The 17974-nt window shown below is 39.1% G+C and overlaps 1 protein-coding gene across 9 annotated transcripts in view; it reads left to right on the plus strand.

Annotated features, from left to right (window-relative positions):
• The window catches only part of ddc (dopa decarboxylase), a 132300-nt gene that overhangs the window by 92693 nt on the left and 21633 nt on the right, over window positions 1-17974 (plus strand). For 6 of the 9 annotated variants that reach the window (XR_015845699.1, XM_088307664.1, XM_088307660.1 and 3 more), the window contains 3 exons: window positions 6512-6531; window positions 6632-6730; window positions 16143-16244. The exons of 1 other annotated variant lie outside the window; for it this stretch is intronic. Coding sequence is in view for 7 of the 8 variants with exons in the window: in XM_088307664.1 (XP_088163790.1) it covers window positions 6512-6531; window positions 6632-6730; window positions 16143-16244 (221 nt within the window). In the remaining variant the exon portion in view is untranslated. The remainder of the gene's footprint in view (window positions 1-6511; window positions 6532-6631; window positions 6731-16142; window positions 16245-17974) is intronic. 2 more of the 9 variants (XM_088307666.1, XM_088307667.1) reach the window with 1 other exon arrangement.

Genomic DNA, 17974 nt, shown 5'->3' on the forward strand with positions numbered 1-17974 from the left:
GGACAAATTATGTTGCTTAGTCCACATCAGAAACAAACAATGCTGCAACACATAGAAAAACAACATTGAATGATTGTGTTCAAATCAAAATTAAGTACTGTAAAATGGGCCCAGATACAAACCGAAACTGGAATGATTTTTCATTATTCAAGATTCCAGAATGTGTTATTGCTTGATTTCTGCGGGTGTTAATTTGTCAGATTAGCAGTACTATGTGAGCCACTTCTGACACCTTGCAAAAGCTTTCTCTATTTCAATTTGGACTCTTCAATGTAATTTGTGATTATTATCAGTGATATAAACATAGGCCTACATTCCATCGTGATCATCTGGTAGCTTGTGGCATGGCAGTTGTTGTGATGATTGTGACATGAGAGGATTGCGTGCGTGCGTGTGTGTGTGCGTGCAGGGGTGTGTGTGTGTGTGCATGTTTTTGCGTCTTTGTGTGTGAATGACAGCAACATATCTAAAATGCAAAATTTTGCTCCATGACAGTCACTCAAACTCAAATATGGAGCCATATGACAACGCAGTATACTTCCTGTCTGTCTAAAAATTCCTGCATGTTCTAGACATATCAGCAACGCAAATATAAGTTAATGAATAGATTATCACAACAATGCTAACTTTAGCTTGAAGTTGTGACCCTTCAGCAACAGAAGTTATAAGGAAAACTTGAAGCTTATGATGAAATCTATCACAAACCAATTCAAGAAACATATGTACCGAATATGTCAAGATGACTTTGAATGAACATGAGTGAAAATAAGGTGAAAGACAAGATGTATAGCCCACGGATTTAAATATTTAATTCCTCATCAAAGCGCTATTGTGATTATGGCAAAAAAATAAAATAAAATACATTTATATAGCGCATTTTGCAACAGCTGGTGCTGTGATAAAGCATTTTATATACAGTATAACATAAAATAATATTGGAATAATACTGTCTGGTTCAAACAACCTATAAGACTTCTCAAAATAATAGATAAGGAAGGGCAAGAGAGTTTAGAATTGTGTGGAGAAACAGAGTTACAACTCTCCAATCTGCTCTGAAACACACCTCCCCGAGTTCACCCTATTTATTGGTGATGTCTCTAGTTACAGAAGATTGTCTGATATAAAGGTTTTGGGGAAAGCAACACTAACTCGTAAATCATTCCAAAACAATAGAGGTAGGCATAAACTTTTAGTCCTCCGGCGATGAAAGGTCAAATTCTAACAGTTCAGGCACCAATATTTTCAGTCACATTCCAACAGTTCAGATGCCAGTTTTTCCAGTTTCAGCCGTGTGACATAGGCGCTGTTGGTGAAGCGCTAATGCAGCGGTGCCACCCGCATTTCGCTTTTCTTGACAGATGACTTTTTATCTGGTGTTTTCCTTCGATTTCAAACAAAGGTCACACTGTGGAATAAATTATTTGCAATACTACAAGAGTAAAGCAGGGATAATGTATGTACATTTATTCTATTATTTCTGTTTATCACATATTTGCTCAAATCCTCATATCACATTACATCAGTCACTTCAGTTAGATTTTCGACTGTGGGATTGTTTTGATGAAAAATACAATTACACTTATAGGCAATGTACTTCCCTGGCTTTGGAAATTAATCAAGTACGTAATAAAGTATGCATCATCCATTATCTTCATCCTTGCCATTACCTTTATGGTTAGGATCAAACAAAGGATACATGTAAGCCTTCTCATTCCCAATGGGTGAGATAGCTGTTGTTACCAATCTGTTAATGAGAGAGTGTGAACACTGAATAAACCAACATCCACACAATGTCAAAATTGCTGCAAAAACAGTAATTGATACCAGGGGTTTAGGACACTAGGGGTTTGTATTTTTCTAAGGTCATTAATCCAGGAATTCCACATGGTGGCATCAACACCAGACAGTTCTTTCATTTTACAATGAAGGGTCTTGAGTACCTTGCATAAATGAGCCTGAACGAAAAATCTAATTAAATTTAATAATTTAGATCTTCAGGCAGTGTGGGTACACAAAGAAAGTAACAACCTTTGCCTGTTCCAAGTTTCTGAAGATGAAAAAGAGAGTTAATAGCAGCAAGAGTTAATAGCAGCATAGTTGTCTTTATTCAACAATATTCATTCATATACTTTCGGACACTTTATTTTTTTCATGTAATCACAGAGGATTCAGATTCAGAAAGATTCATTTCCACAGGGTAATTAAGGATGACATGTCTTGAAGATAAACATGCACAATGTTTTGTGTAATGCTCAGATTAAATCAGGTAGATGTTAAGATATCCATATTTTAACAGCTGTTTCATACCCGAATTTCTCCTAATACAAGGAAATAACTACATAGTTAGAAATATGTTGACTTCTTCAGACTAAATCAAAGATGAGAGCTGGAATTGGTAATAACCACTAATTACATTTCTGTCACTCTCACAAGGAGATGAGTTTGCATGACCTTTCTCTCCAACTTGCTAATGCAGTGTTAGCAAAAACATGAATTAGACATGTAAGCATAAACTTATTTGTACATACTAAGTTGTAAAAAATGAAGTGCTTAATTTTCATTTGCAATAAGATAGCAATTGTTCAGACCATAGCCTTATATAAGCATGCTCAGACATGGGAAAACACTCATATACAGACATGCACACGCACGCGCACAAAAAAAAAAAATTAACATGTCTAGCTTCACCCCTTAGTGACAGTGTGGCACCATGACTAATCCTCACCTACTCTCTCCTCGTAGTGAGCCTTTCTAAAAAAATTTCCTACTACCATCATCCTTTATTGTTCTCATCTCAAACTCTGGAGTTGAGTATGCAAGACCTTTCTGTATGACTTGATAACAGCCGCACAAGAAAGCTAAATTAGTTTTTAATGGTCACTCAATCACAAATTAGTTTAAAATGTGTGTCAAAATATTGCTGTAAAACTCAAGGCATCATCAGAACGATAATAAAAAAAAAAGCAATATTATTAATATGACATTAGTTTTAACATCAGTATGGAAGTGAACAATTATATTTGCAACTTTAGTGTACTTTGCCTATTGCCCAAAGACAGCTGGGATAAGCTCAAGCACACCCAGGACCTTCGCGAGTACAAGGGATTTTGATAATGGATGGATGTATTGTGTTAACAAGACCACTTGTCTGAAACACAGACCCCCTCCTATCATTCCACCTCATCCTCACCCTCCTCCTCTTCCTCCCATCTCACATTTTTATTCTGTGCGTATGCTTCAGAAAAATCCATCCATCCATCATCATGACAATAAAGGGATTTCTAATTCTAATTCTAATCTGTACCGCTTCCCCTCACAAGGGTTGCGTTGGGTGCTGGAGCCTATCCCAGCTATCATCGGGCAGTAGGCAGGAGACACCCTGAACTGGTTGCCAGCCAATCGCAGGGCACACATAGACCAACAACCATCCAGGCTCACACTCATACCTAGGGCCAATTTAGAATGTCCAGTCAACCTGCATGCATGTTTTTGGGATGAGGCAGGAAACCGGAGTACCCGGAGAAAACCCACACAGGCACCGGAGCCGGTATCGAATCCTCCACCTCTGCACTGTGAGGCCGTCATGCTAACCAATCGCCCACCGTGCCGCATTCAAAAATTCATCCTTTTTTTTTTTTAATCAAATTTTGTTATACAAACCAACTTAACACCAGTCCAAACCGTTCCATTTTTTCTTACATGTGCAAAAATTTAATTATTTCCAACCTAAGGTTTGTATAAAACACGATCTCCGTTGCTCAAACCACACATTTTAACCTACTCTTAAAATTTTTCTTCTTTTTTTTTTTCTTTTTTCATCAGAATTGAAATAACAAAAATATAAATTTAGATTTTTCTCATAACACCTCAAGGACAGGAACAAACAACTTTTCTTAAAAATACATTAGCTGGTTTGATGAATACCTAGGCTTTTCTTGAGCCAATTTCATCCAAAGCCTGCCGTGAACATGGAAACAAATGGATGCAGTGGTGAACCCTCTCTTTTCTGAAGAAAAAAGCAGCTTGATATGAATGACCCTTATTCACTTTTATTCATTTGCATCATTACCTAGCTCATCTTTTCCCCTGGGGGGAAATAAACTATAATTGGTCATATCCTTGATAAATCAAAAAGTCATAAACCAGTAAGAAACACAGCATAACCTTCGTTTATTTCCATTCAAATACAATGGATTAAACACCACCACATCAGACACCTGCTAGTCACCTGTGTGACTTTTCACACCTTGGATAATCAATCAAAACATCCCCCACAGGACATCCTCTCCGCCACGTACTTCTAGGAGGCCAGAGAAAACAAAAATAATTCACACCTATCAATCAGTCAAATTTTGGCTAGGTTCACACTGTAGGCATATGCTACCCAGGATCACATTTTTTGCCCATATGTGGTCTGCATCAGATTTTGTATTTTTTCATTTATTTTTGACAGCGCAATTCGTTTTTTTTTTTCGAATCCAACCGAGTGTCACGATCCGTCTGCTCTCGTTACAGCTGAGTGGGCGTGTGCCGGCGGCGCGCGACCCGGGGACCGGTCGCGAGCGAGACGCGCTCACGAGCCACACAGCTGCGCTCAATGAAGCTCTGATTACCGACTACTTAAGCCATCGACACGTCCGCGTCGGATTATTGACCCACGTAGCTCTGATCCCACGTTGCTCTTGTTCATGTGCCCTCGCTATAGTTCTCGCCACGTTGATTCCAGTGTGTTGTATTTTGTGAGTTTTGTTACCTTTGCTTCCAGCTACTCTCGGCTCGCCTTTTGTTCTCGTTTTCGTATTTGGATTCACCTTGCCCTTTGGTGGCAAGCCATTGTCGTTTTCGGTCTCCTTGCGTTGCAAGCGTTTTCTGTTTCTCGTTTTGATTTCCTGGTGTGAGATTGCTCCTCCAGCGTTTTTCGTTACCGTCTCCCGACGACCGTAATTATAGACACCCTATCTAATATTATACTCGATTGCAAGTTACCTTGCCTCATTGGATGTTGGATTGATACCTGTCGGTCACAATAAACCTTTGTACAACCCCGATTTTCCCTTGTCAGCGTTTTAAGGATCCACATTCACCGCTTTCCAGCCCCCCCGCTGGAAAGCGGTCCTGACACCGAGTTCGCTTTCAGATGTGGTCTAAGATTAGAGACGCGTATATTCACACACTAAACGAACAGAAGTCGTATGTAAGTGAACACTTACACACAAAAAAAATAGACGCAAGCGAATCGAGCAGAAATACCTGCAGTGTGAACTTAGCGTTTTACATTTGCTTGATTGTATATTCTACTGACGCTTCAACTGCAAGTTCGACTCCTCACAGGTGAAGACAAACGTACCCTAGCGCTGATCCTATTTTTCAACATATAACATAATATTCTGTCAACACAGTTTGGGTGTCCTAATGCGGTAGTGACACAGACAGTCTACAGCCATTGGGCACACAGTGAATGTATGTGGGAGAGGTATGCCGCTACAACCCGCAGCAGTTGGACATCACATGAATCAGCTGAGTTGGTCACTGACAATCATCACTTCGTGTGAGTGGCTGAAAAATGACTCAAAACGTGCAATATAATGTTTTGACTTTGATAAGCGCTAGACCTTAGTACAACCACTGGAATCTGTAAATCTAAATTGGCTGTGTGTTTGCTTGCTCTGTGCATGCATACGTAGTTAAGTACATTGTCAATGCAGATTTGCTGTCGGCGTTGTGCAGTAAGATTGGTTAAGGAGCAAAATCTTTGCTCCAAACACATTAAACACGCCATACGGCACAACTGTCACTCTCCAATCTTGTTGCACACTGAGTACAATGACAATTAAAGGCATTCTGATTCTGATCACGCAAACTGCATTGACTATATGTGGAAAAGCGCTGCCAGAAATGCTTCGCACACATTTGGTCTGACTGAAACATCAAGCACACCTCACTACTCATACACACAGCATGGACGGACGGGACACTCAGAGGCAATCTTAATTGCAGTTAATGGACATCCCAGCTTTCATTTTGAGTGACATAGTGAGTGTGCATTTTGATTATATGACAGAACACCCACTAACATTTTCATCCAGTTTCATCTCAACGAAAACTCACAGACATCTAATCATGATTTAATCATCAATGAGCCAGGTTTTGCTCATCACCATCACTTTGTCGTCATGGGAAAAAAAGGGTGTCAATGAAATTAGTTAATCATCGTTGACAAAAACAACACTGTGTGTGCGCATGTGTGTTAGTTGAATATAAACACCTGCACGACAAAATCTGACCAGAAGAACACAGATATATATGAAAGGCTATTTTCGTATTGTTCAGTTGATGAATAATAATGATGATGAAAAAGAAGAGAAGGTTTCATGTATGGTGAGCTTTAAAAACACAATTAGATTTAGGCTGTGATGTACCATATCAGAGTGGAAATTTGGTTTATCTAAATTAAAATTGGGGGGGGGGGGGTTATTGTGCCATAAATGACAAATGTCTTTTTCCTCAACAGGGCTAGTGACAGACTATCGGGTAAGAACTTGTGTTATTTTCTTTTATTGGAAAAAATGATATTATTAAGAGCAAATGGAAAAACATGCTTTTCATGTGGGCATTTTTTTCTTTCTTTAAGCATTGGCAGATTCCACTGGGCAGACGCTTCCGCTCCCTCAAAATGTGGTTTGTCTTTCGCATGTACGGTCTCAAAGGATTGCAGGCCCATATACGCAAGGTATTGCAGTAAACCCAGTTGTGTGTTGCATCTTGATCTAGTCCATTAAACGTTAGATACTGTGTGTTTGAATACATAAAGGCTCCTAATAACTCAATTAAGTTCAGTTATAATATACAATATACTGTATGTTTGTATGAATAGAGAATTAGTTTTTGGTACAATTAACAGTTGTTGAATTGTGTTGTTGTTGGTGTTGTGTTGTGTAGTCAAGACTTAAGATTTAGATTTGGTCACCTGCCAGTGGACTTGTGTCTGCTCTGTTGTACTACTAATCATGTTGTACAGCATGTGTTTATGTAAAATAAACTCTAATTGCATTATGTCAGAAGAATAATATACAGAGTATTTGATATATAGTTGATGACGGTATATCTTATTAGATAACATTTTCCCTCACCTGACGTGGGTCAATAGGGGCCCCCTTTGTAGAGCTAGGCCCGAAGATGGGGCTCGTTCACGAGTGCTTGGTACATCCGTGTGGCCCAGCAAGGCACAAACCCTCAACGAAACATTGTGGGTCCCCCTTTCCATAGGCTTACCACCGGAAGGGTGCATCGAGAGCTGGATATTATTCAAAAGTGGGGAACTTGACGTCAGATTCCCAGCTACAGAAGCTAGCTCAAGGAATGTGGAATGTCACTTCTCTGGCAGGAAAGGATGTAGAGCTGGTGTGCGAGTTTGAGAAGCTATGACTGAATATAGTCAGGCTCACCTCAATGCACATCTTGGGCTCTGGTTCCAGTTCTCTTGATAGGGGTTGGAATATATTCCACACTGCATGGGCAATTGCCCATAGTCAGAGCACCGAGAAGGTGTGGGCAAACTTAGCCTTTGGCTTGGTGCCTGTACACTGTGACTTATACTAATAGACGTGTGGAAAGTCTACCTCCACCTTTGGGCTTGGGGACAGATTGTGTCTGCTGTTGGTGTCTATTCATCAAACAGCAGCTCAGATTGCCCACACTTTTTGAAGTCTCTTGTGCAAGTGCTGGACAGTGCTCCTGCTGGGGAGTACCTGGTTTTGATGGTTCACTGCTCAAGTAAACAATGAAAGTGAGACTTGGAGGTGTGTGATTGGGAGAAACACCCCCCCGATTAGAACCTGAGCTGTGTTGGGCTCGTGGATTAATGTGCTAGTTGGTGATTATCCATAGCAAACATGATGTTCAAACAAATGTGTACATATGCGCAACAAGCAATGGACACCATCGGCCACAGTTCAATGATGAACTTTGTGGTGGTGTCATTGGACTTGTGGTCTTGGATCCTTGGGTGAAGAGAGATGCAGAGCTTTGAATATATCACCAGGTGCACCAATTAAACAAAAAAACACAGATTTTAAGGGTTTTAATATACATTAAAACTCATAAAAATGTGAACAAATATTAGAATAGGCAAAATCATCAAACATTTTTCAGTTTATTCAGTCCCTATTTATTTTTTTCTGTAGAAATGATTAGGGCCCGAGCTGTGTCTGCTACGAGGTCCCTCTTATTTTCCTAGAAATTATTAGGGCCAGAGGACCGACCACTGCAAGGTCCCTATTGTTTTTGTAGAAATTATGATTATTATTCATAATAATAATATAATTAATATTATTAGGGCCCAAGCACTAACTGCTGCAAGGTAAGCATTGTTTTTGCAGAAATTATTATTATTATGATTATTATTATTATTATTAAGAGCCCGAGCAGCGACCGCTGGAAGATCACTGTTTTATTTGTGGAAATTAGTATTATTATTAGCGCCCGAGCAGTGACCGCTGCGTGGTCCCTATTGTTTTTGTAGAAATTAGTATCATTAGGGACCTTGCAGCGACTGTTGCGAGGTCAGTATTGTTTTTGTATGTATTATAATTATTATAAGTAGCAGTAGTAGTAGTAGTAGTAGTAGGAGAAGTAGTAGTAGTATTACAATATGGGCCAGAGCAGCGACCCCTGGGAGGCCCCGATTGTTTTTGTAGAGATTAATATGAAGGCCCGAACAGCAACCCCTGCGATGTACCTAATGTATTAGTAGAAATTAATATTATTAGGGCCCAAGCAGAGACCACTGCGAGGTCCCACTTGTTTTTTTAGAAATTAGTATTATTACTAGGGCCCGAGCAGCGACTGCTGCGAGGCCCATCTTGTTTTTCTAGAAATTATTATCCTAAGGGCCCGAGCAGGGACCCCTGCGAGGTTCTTCTTGTTTTCATCGAAATTATTACTATTATTAGGGCCTGAGCAGGGACCGCTGCGAGGTCCCTCGTGTTTTTCTAGAAATTATTATTATTATTATTATTATTTGGGCCAGAGCAGGAACCACTGCAAGGTCCCTCTTGTTTTTCTAGGAATTATTATTATTAGGGCCCGAGCAGCGACCATTGTGAGGTCCCTCTTGTATTTGTAGAAATTTTTATCATTATTATTGTTTTTATTATTATTATTGTTATTATTAGGGCCCGAGCAGCGACCCCTGCAAGGTCCCTCTTGTTTTCTAAGAAATTGTTATTCTTAGGGCCCGAGCAGCGACCGCTGCAAGGTCCCTATTGTTTCTGTAGATATTATAATAATTATTATTATTACTACTTAGGCCCGAGCAGCAACCGCTGCGAGGTCCCTATTGTTTCTGTAGAAATTATGATTATTATTATTTTTATTATTAGGGCCAGAGCAGCGACACATGAGACAACAGGATACGAAAATATTTTACGTTTTTGACTAAATATACGGGGCGTAGAATACAACTGAGATTCAGAATTCCTTTTTTCTTATTTTTTAGGAACTTAATGTGAACGAAAACTCACCAGACACACATTGAGAGTGGTGAAAATGTTAATATTTTATAGTAGCGATACACTGATACTAAACAATGGGACTGTAGCGCCCCTGAAAGTGGTTCATTTGAGGTTCATTCAAATGTATCACCCTCATACATTCATAAAGACTTTGGTACCCATGCCTAGCATGTACAGGAAGTGAGTTATGAATATTTGAAAGTACAGTTTCTGCCTATTTTTGCATTTACACGAGTCATAATTTTGCCCCCACGTCCAAGACAGTTAACCTGATAGACTTCAAACTTGGGTTGTACAATCTCAACACTTGGGTCAAGAACAGGCGAAAATATTTTACGTTTTCGAGAGACTATACGACAGGTGCGGCGCATCAAACTTTGCATTTCATAATACCTTAATGAAGGATTCTGGGTTGTAAGTTTAACTAACATCTACAAAATGCATCTACAAAGCCTAAGGCCCAGAAAAATGTATTTTATTGCCATGTGAAAAACCAATACAATTATTAAATAATAAAAAACAATTATTGGACCTTTCAACAAAGGTCATATTTTAATGAACTCCTGCAAGAGAATTAATCTGATTGTCTTCAAACTTTGTGTGCTTAATCAAAAGATGTTTAAGATGAAAAGTTATTGAAATCTTGTTATTACGTCTGACTATATGATGGAGGTGCGCAAAAACTGAACATTTCATAATTCCTTCTTAACAAATGATTCTGGGTTGTGCATTTCACCATCTACCAAAATGTGATGTTATATGTAACAGCCTAACACATACAAAACGTCTGTTATAGACATTTGAAAAACATTACTTAAAGTGATGCTGTTTTTGAGGATCTAAAGCTGCGCGAAAACTTGTTTAACTTTTAACACACATTACACATGGCATAAAAATGAATACTGTAGAGATTTCTTGAGCTTGTCAGGAAAATTTTCTCTATAGCGCCCACAATAAACAATAAATAACAATAAAGCCTTCCCGGTTCTACGTTTGACCTAGATCTACGAATGTTTGGTAGACTATGTAACAGCCCAAGACTGACAAAAACATCATTTATAGCCAGTGTTTAACCTCACAGGAAGTCCACCATTTTGAATTTACTTTGGAACTTGTTAAAATTTGGGGGCCTTTCTAAACCTGGGCGAAAACAAAACTCATGCACGCACAATAGACCTGGAATTAACATGAATATTTGAAATATTTCTTGTGCTATTTTCAAAAACAAGATCTATAGCGTCCCCTACAAATTTGTAACGAAGCATTCCCGGTTCCACGTTTCATCTACATCGGTGAAAATTGTGAGGCATATTTAACAGCCCAAGATGTACACACATAAGCCCTGGCATAAAAAAAAAAAAATCTCTATTTTTTTGATGGTCATTGTCCTCTGAGCAAGTATCCAGACGTGAAAATATCCCAAAGCGCAAGTACCCCAATGTGGCCAAGGTTGCGAGGGCCCTTTATAGCTGCTCGCAGCTCTAGTTAGTATTATTATTTTTATCCGTAAAGACTTGCCTTTTTGAGGACCTGAACATGAGAACTCACCAAACTTCAAAAAATTACTTTAAAAATTAGAAATGTTCTAGTTGCAAGACACGAGTACTAAAAAAAAAATGGTCTGCAGTGGCCCCTAGAGCAAATCTTTTGGGTTTCATCAAAGCCTTGTTTGACCTACGGAGACGAAAATCGGGAGGCACGTCTAGGAACCTCAGACTTATAAAAATCCTTTGGTACCCTTGCCTAAAACATGTTCAGGAAGTCCATCCATCTTCTGTACCGCTTCTCCTCAATAGGGTCGCGGGGGGTGCTGGAGCCTATCCCAACTATCTTCGGGCAGTAGGCGGGGGACACCCTGAACTGGTTGCCAGCCAATCGCAGGGCACAGAGGGACGAACAACCATCCACACTCACACTCATACCTAGGGGCAATTTAGAGTGTTCAATCGGCCTGCCATGCATGTTTTTGGAATGTGGGAGGAAACCGGAGTACCCGGAGGAAACCCACGCAAGCACGGGGAGAACATGCAAACTCTACACAGGATGGCCGGAGCCGGGATTGAACCCACGCCCGATGCTGTCTCTCACGGAGGCCATCGTGCTAACCAGTCGGCCACCTTGCCGCCCTGTTCAGGAAGTGAGATGTGAAAATTTTGAGATAAGTACAATTTTGGCCCATTTTAGCACATTTGCAGGTCGTCATATTGATATTTAACCCGAGTGACTACAAATTGGGTCGTACAATCTCAACTCTTGAAAAAACAAAGGGCAAAATTATTTACATTTTGAACCGACTACACGACGGGGGCGGCGCACCAAAGTTTGAGTTTCATAATTCAATTTTCCCACATTTTTTTATGAACTAAACATCAATGAAAACTCACAAAACTGCACACACATATTTTGATAATTTCTTGTCGCAATACACTAATAATAAAAAATGGGTCTTCAGGGCCTCCTAGAGTTGTTTCTCATAGGTAACTCAAAGCCTTGCCCCTGTAAGTTTGACCTAAATTGGGAGGCATGTGTAGCACCCTCAAATGTACATAAAAACTTTGGTACACATGTCCTAACATGTACATGAAGTGAGTTATCAGTATTTGAAAGTAAAACTTCGGCCCAATTTTTCACATTTAAATGGGTCATACCTTTCCCCCCCTCATCCTAGACAGTTAACCCGATTGACTTAAATTTTGGGTTGTATCATATCAAACAACAGGGGAAAATATTTGTGACAGACTATACAACAACGGCAGAGCATGAAATTGCACTTCATAATTCCTTTTAAACTAAGGTTTCTGGGTTGCACGTTTCACCTAGAAGTACGAAGATTTGGTGGTGCATCTAACAGCCTATGACCTAAAAAAACAAATCAAGGGGATCTTGCACTTGCCGGATGTTTCATAAATGCACCTATATGCAAAAATGTATCGTTTAAACCTGCCATATTAGATCATGTTTTTAGAAAGTGGTCTAGTAGAGGTATAGTTTCAATTAAGGATCTTTACATTGATAATGGGTTTGGATCGTTTGCGCAATTGCAAACAAAGTTCAGTCTCCCGCCCGGTCATATCTTTCGGTACTTGCAGATAAGACCTTGAGAGTTGTTTTTTAGCTCATTTTGACAAATTGTCAGTGCAACACAATTTTTTGAGCTTTTAAGGAAACCCCCAACCTCCAAACCTCGGCTAATACTCAGTCATATTTCCGATCAGCCCAGCAAGCCATCATGTTTGGTATGATTATTGCTAAGAGGGTCATTTTGAGAGAATGGAAGTCTACCACGCCACCTAGTTTTCATAAATGGCCAAATGATAAGTCTTAAGAGATTTGGTATGGCCTGTCAGATACTCATGATACATTTGGAAAAATCTGGGGACCTTTTATTGATTATATCAAGCAGAAGCAGACTCAATCTGTAACCTCTGGGGACTGAGTGACTTGGCTCATCTCATTTTCGAAGTTGGACTTTTCCTGTTTTTTTACTTTGTGGACTGTACATATTAAGCTGTTTATATGAATGTTTCCACACTGGCAGTGTTAGTTTTTTTTTGTGTTATGTTTACATAAAATCTGGATGAAAAAAGATGAATTTTTTCAAATATTTTTATTTCGTTATACGCTGTTGTTGTGGCAATCTGCTGCATACAATGAAAACTAATACAGTTTTTTTTTTGTTCTAAATATGGGTGAAAACTTGTGAATGTTTGCACACACAATAGACCTGGAATGAATATTTAATCTTTTGAAAATTTTTCCTGCTGTTTTCTAAAAATAGATCTATAGCCTCCCCAACAAATTAGTAACTATGCGTTCCCGGTTTCACGTGAATCTGTGAAAATTGGGAAGCATTTGCAACAGCCGTAAAAAAAAAAAAAATTAAAAAATCTCTATTTTTGATGGTTATTGTCCTATGATATTTTGCTCATTTACATTGGTCATATTTTTGCACCTTGATCCTAGAGGATTGACTTTAAACTTCGACTTAAAAAAGAAAAAAAACATTCAATTTAAAACTCAAATTGTACCAGTATCCCATCGTCCCAGTACCCAAAACGTAGCCAGGGCTGTGAGGGCCCTTTCTCGTTGCTTGCAGCACTAGTTCTTATTTTTTTGCTCTATGAATGATCGCATTTTAGCGACCCTAACCATGCACAAAAACTCATCAAACTTTATGCTCTCATCTGGCTTGGGGAAAATGTTATATATTTTGTTGTCGTTATAAATGATGACAACAAAATGGCTCTGTAGCGCTACCCACAGTGGGTAAATAAAAACAAATTCCGGTACATTTGACCTTGGCCAATGGAAATTGGCAGGCACGTGCAGAGACAAAAAAAAAAAGTCCATTACAACCGGTCTAAAATGTGTGGGAAGTGAGCAATGAATTATTGAATGGCCAATTTTCGCCCATTTTTGCACGTTTACAAGGGCCATACTTGCCACCCTGTCTGAGAGAATTCCTCTGAATGACTTCAAATTTTGTCTGTAACATTTTTAGAGCTGGTGAAACAGCACGGGACAAAAGTAGAGTTTTTAAATTACTTTAAGACATGTCAGATTCCACTTTCCCGCCGGACTAAGCGGGATAAAAGTCAGGCCGGCTCTGCCGCATCCCCTGACTTACATGTACAAAGATTTTGTGGATATGTAAGAACTACAAATATATGTCTTGGAGCCATATTTTAAACTTAGCAGGAAGTTTAGGGTCATCTAGACCACGAAAGCAAACATGATAATGTCTAGTAAAGATTTCTAATGTTTGATGATAATCTACTAATGATTTTTATCACACTGGTGGCACCACATACTGACTAAATGGTGTATCTAGTATCTGTTAAGTTTTTGGATGTTTTTCTCCCAGCTTGTCACCAGTTTTGTTTCACATTTACTCTGAAGAGTCTTCAGGCCTTCATTATGTTGCAAATCTAATTTAGTGACTTTTAGCAAAAAGCTCTTGGTATGTCAACACTATTTACAAAGACATCAACGCAAATTTTGAAAGCCTAAATATACATGAAATCTAATGCAACTTTGTAAACACTTTAGGCCTGGCAAAAGCAGCAATATTTTATCTAATTATTGTGCAATTTTTTAGAAAATGGCACAGGAGCAACTAGTGAAAATATAGCGATACAGTATATGCCAATTTGTAGATTTTATCGCCTCTTAGGTTTTCCCTTTGGGTCGGTTCTAGTTCATTGTTGTTGCAGATTTGCAACATGTGGGCAGACATATACCAATGAATGCCACATGTTTTTTCTACTAGTTTGCCTATATTTTGAGCAACATTCTCTACAAGGGTTAACTTACTTTCACCGGTGTTTACTTGTTACTTTGAGGTGTCATTGAGGCTATATCCTATGGAAAACAAAATAAGTTGGAGTTCGATTATACACTATCAGAGGCAGATCAAAAGCATAGGGATAATACGATTTACGATCATTTGACTCTGCAGTGATCAATCTGATGTAGCCCAACTTCCATGGCACATAGTAAATTACTATAGGTCTTTGTTGGACTGAAAGTTTTTTTTAGAAAACAGACTACTCTCTTTGCAAGATTTGCATTGCGTTAGGGCAAGCAGACGAATATTTTATTCAATCAAGAAAGCCAGGGGAATCGTTTGACTTCCTAATGGGGCTTTATCTGGGACGGAATCCATTTCAGACAATGAAATTAGTGATCTAGATTTTGAGGAAACTCCTGAAGCATACGAGTCTGACTTCAGCCTTGATGATGATGCTCTACTGATGGCAATAGCAATAGCTAATACAAACAACCTAGATGGTGAAATTCAGAACCTACATGCAGACAGTAACACTGAGGTCTGAGATGACGATGAACCTTAGCCAGGCCCAGCTTGGAGGTAGAGAAAACTCCCAGCGGCTGACATAGACTCCTCATTTCAAGGACATGCATTCTCACTTCCACCAGACAAAATACCAAGTCTAAAGTGGTATTTTGATCAGTTCATGGATTAATATTTTACTTATTTTGATTTTATTCCCAATCCAACCTGTATGCAGTTAGGAAGAATGGCCCAGAACTAAAAACAACCCCTCTCAAATGGAGTAATCAATTGGTTTACTCATATTGATGAGAGTAGTACGTATGTCATTGAACCGCATGTACTGGCAGACAACAACACGCTATGACCCAATTATTCAACGATGGGACGTACGTGATTTGACCATCTGCGAACATACAACCGTATGAACGACAATACGAATCTGAAGCACAAAGGTGAGCCAGGATATAGTCCTTTGTTCAAGGTGTGACCAGTACTTGAGAAAGTCTGTTCTAATTGAAAGTTGAATCTAAAAAAAACAAAAACACTCCATTGTTGAGCAGATGATCCCCTTCAAAGGAAAGATTGGAATGAAGCAATATACCAAGACCAAACGAAGATTTTGGGGGGGCGTGGTTGACGTTCTTCAGCCAGAATTTAATGCTTCCTGTTAGACTCACCAGTGGCACTGTTGAGGATAAGGAACATCGTTTCTTGAAGCTTGTAAAGATGTTCAGCCGGCGAGTGTCTATTATCGTTACAACTGTTTGCCTTGCAAATTATGAATACATATATTGATGTGAAATGAATAGTATTACAATTATTGTTTCTGTCTTCAGCAAGTGGGCCTGGCCAAGGAGTTTGAAAGACTAGTGCGAGCAGACAAGCGATTTGAGATCTGCGCCGACGTCATCATGGGTCTGGTTTGCTTCAGGCTCAAGGTAACACCACCTAACTCTAAAATGCATTGTTCGATGAAACCTTTCAATTGCATTCACCTGTAGTAGATTCTGTGACAACGGGTTAAAACCATCAAGTAGCTGTCTTGACTATCATCTGACTACATCAAAACTGTCATTATAGCTTTTCTAACTGAGTTACAGCAAATACCAGTAATCAAGGCTCATTCAACCTGGCATGATTCCTAAACCCCTAAAAGTAGCTGCCGTCAAACCCCTTTTAAATTCTAAAAAACGCTGGATGTGTCCTTGTTAGTAAATTGAAGACCCATCTCAAACCTTTACTTTTAATCCAAGATTGTCAAGAAGGTGTTTTTTAATCAACCCTGCAAATTCTTGGACTTGATTCCAATCAGGATTCCGACCTTATCACAGTAGAGAAACAGCTCTTATTGCAGTACAAAATTATAAAAGATTGAACACTGTCGGTGTTCATCTGATTGGATCTCAGTGCAGCGTTTGATACAATTGATCATAAAATACTGATGAACAGGTTGGAAACTTGGGTGGGATTCAATGGAATGTAAGAGTAAAGTTGTTAATTTGTGACCATTGGAAGTTTTGAATCAGATCGAATGGCCAAGACATAAGGTGTCCCTTAAGGGACTATGTTGGCTATCACATTTATGCAGATGACACACAGCTTTATCTATCAATGTCCCCAAATGACAACAGTTCAATTAACATATTGTGTCACGGTCTAGAGCAAATTAACTCGATGAACCAAAGCTTTTCTTCAGCGAAACCAAAACTATACAAAGACACAATAAAATGTATTTTCTGCAATAAAAAAAGGAGGATTGCTGTTAGAAAACACCTGGAGTCACTGTCTTTAGAAACCAAAGACCAAGTCCGAAATCTTAGTGCTGATAGGCACAGACCTGACTTTCAGCAGTCAAATTAAGCCACTCATTAAAACAGCCTTTTACCATCTGCAAAACCATACCCCGACTGAAGAGTTGCATGCTCCAAGCAGACCAGGAGAAACCAATCCATGTTTTTATCTCTCGCTTATTGAGCCCTAACTACAGCTGCGAGCAGGATAAACGGCCCTCACAGTCCTGGCAATGTTGGGGTACTGGGACGTTAGAAAAGTTAAATATTTACGAAGAAATAATGTGGGGAATCTTCAAGAGGAATTTTGTGTAGTTTAAGTTAGAGCAGCTTTTGTTGTCAAAGCCTCGTCAATGTTTGAAGTAATTTCAAAAAGGCCAACTTCCTCTGCAATTTAACATATGGCTCCACGAGACTTTTTTTGTAGGTCTTGGCTTTGTACCTCAAAAGGTTAGGTGAAACACAGATCCAGAGCTGCTTTTATGAAAATTTCAGCAACCCATTTAAAAAAAAAAAACTGCACAACAAACTAATAAAATCTTGATGATTTTCCCAGGCCTGATGCGTGTGCAAAGTATCACGAGTTTTCGTTCATATTTAGAACCTCAAAATCAGCGTTGTATTGTTAGCGAACTGTGCGAAGCCACGCCCACAGACAAAATGACCAATTTCGTATTGTGACATCCAGCAGTCGCTGCTCGGGCCCTAATCGGAAAATAGAAAAATAAATGAATAGATAAATAATAATAATAATAATTTCTACAGAAACATTAGGGACCTCACAGTGGTCGCTGCTTAGGCCTTAATAAATAATGATAATAAGAATAATAATTTCTACAGAAACAATAGGGACCTCGCAGCAGTCGCTGCTCGGCCCT

Source organism: Idiotropiscis lumnitzeri, chromosome 10, assembly GCF_059441095.1.
Source record: "Idiotropiscis lumnitzeri isolate Australia: NSW breed Sydney's pygmy pipehorse chromosome 10, RoL_Ilum_1.0, whole genome shotgun sequence".
Classification (NCBI taxonomy): domain Eukaryota; kingdom Metazoa; phylum Chordata; class Actinopteri; order Syngnathiformes; family Syngnathidae; genus Idiotropiscis; species Idiotropiscis lumnitzeri.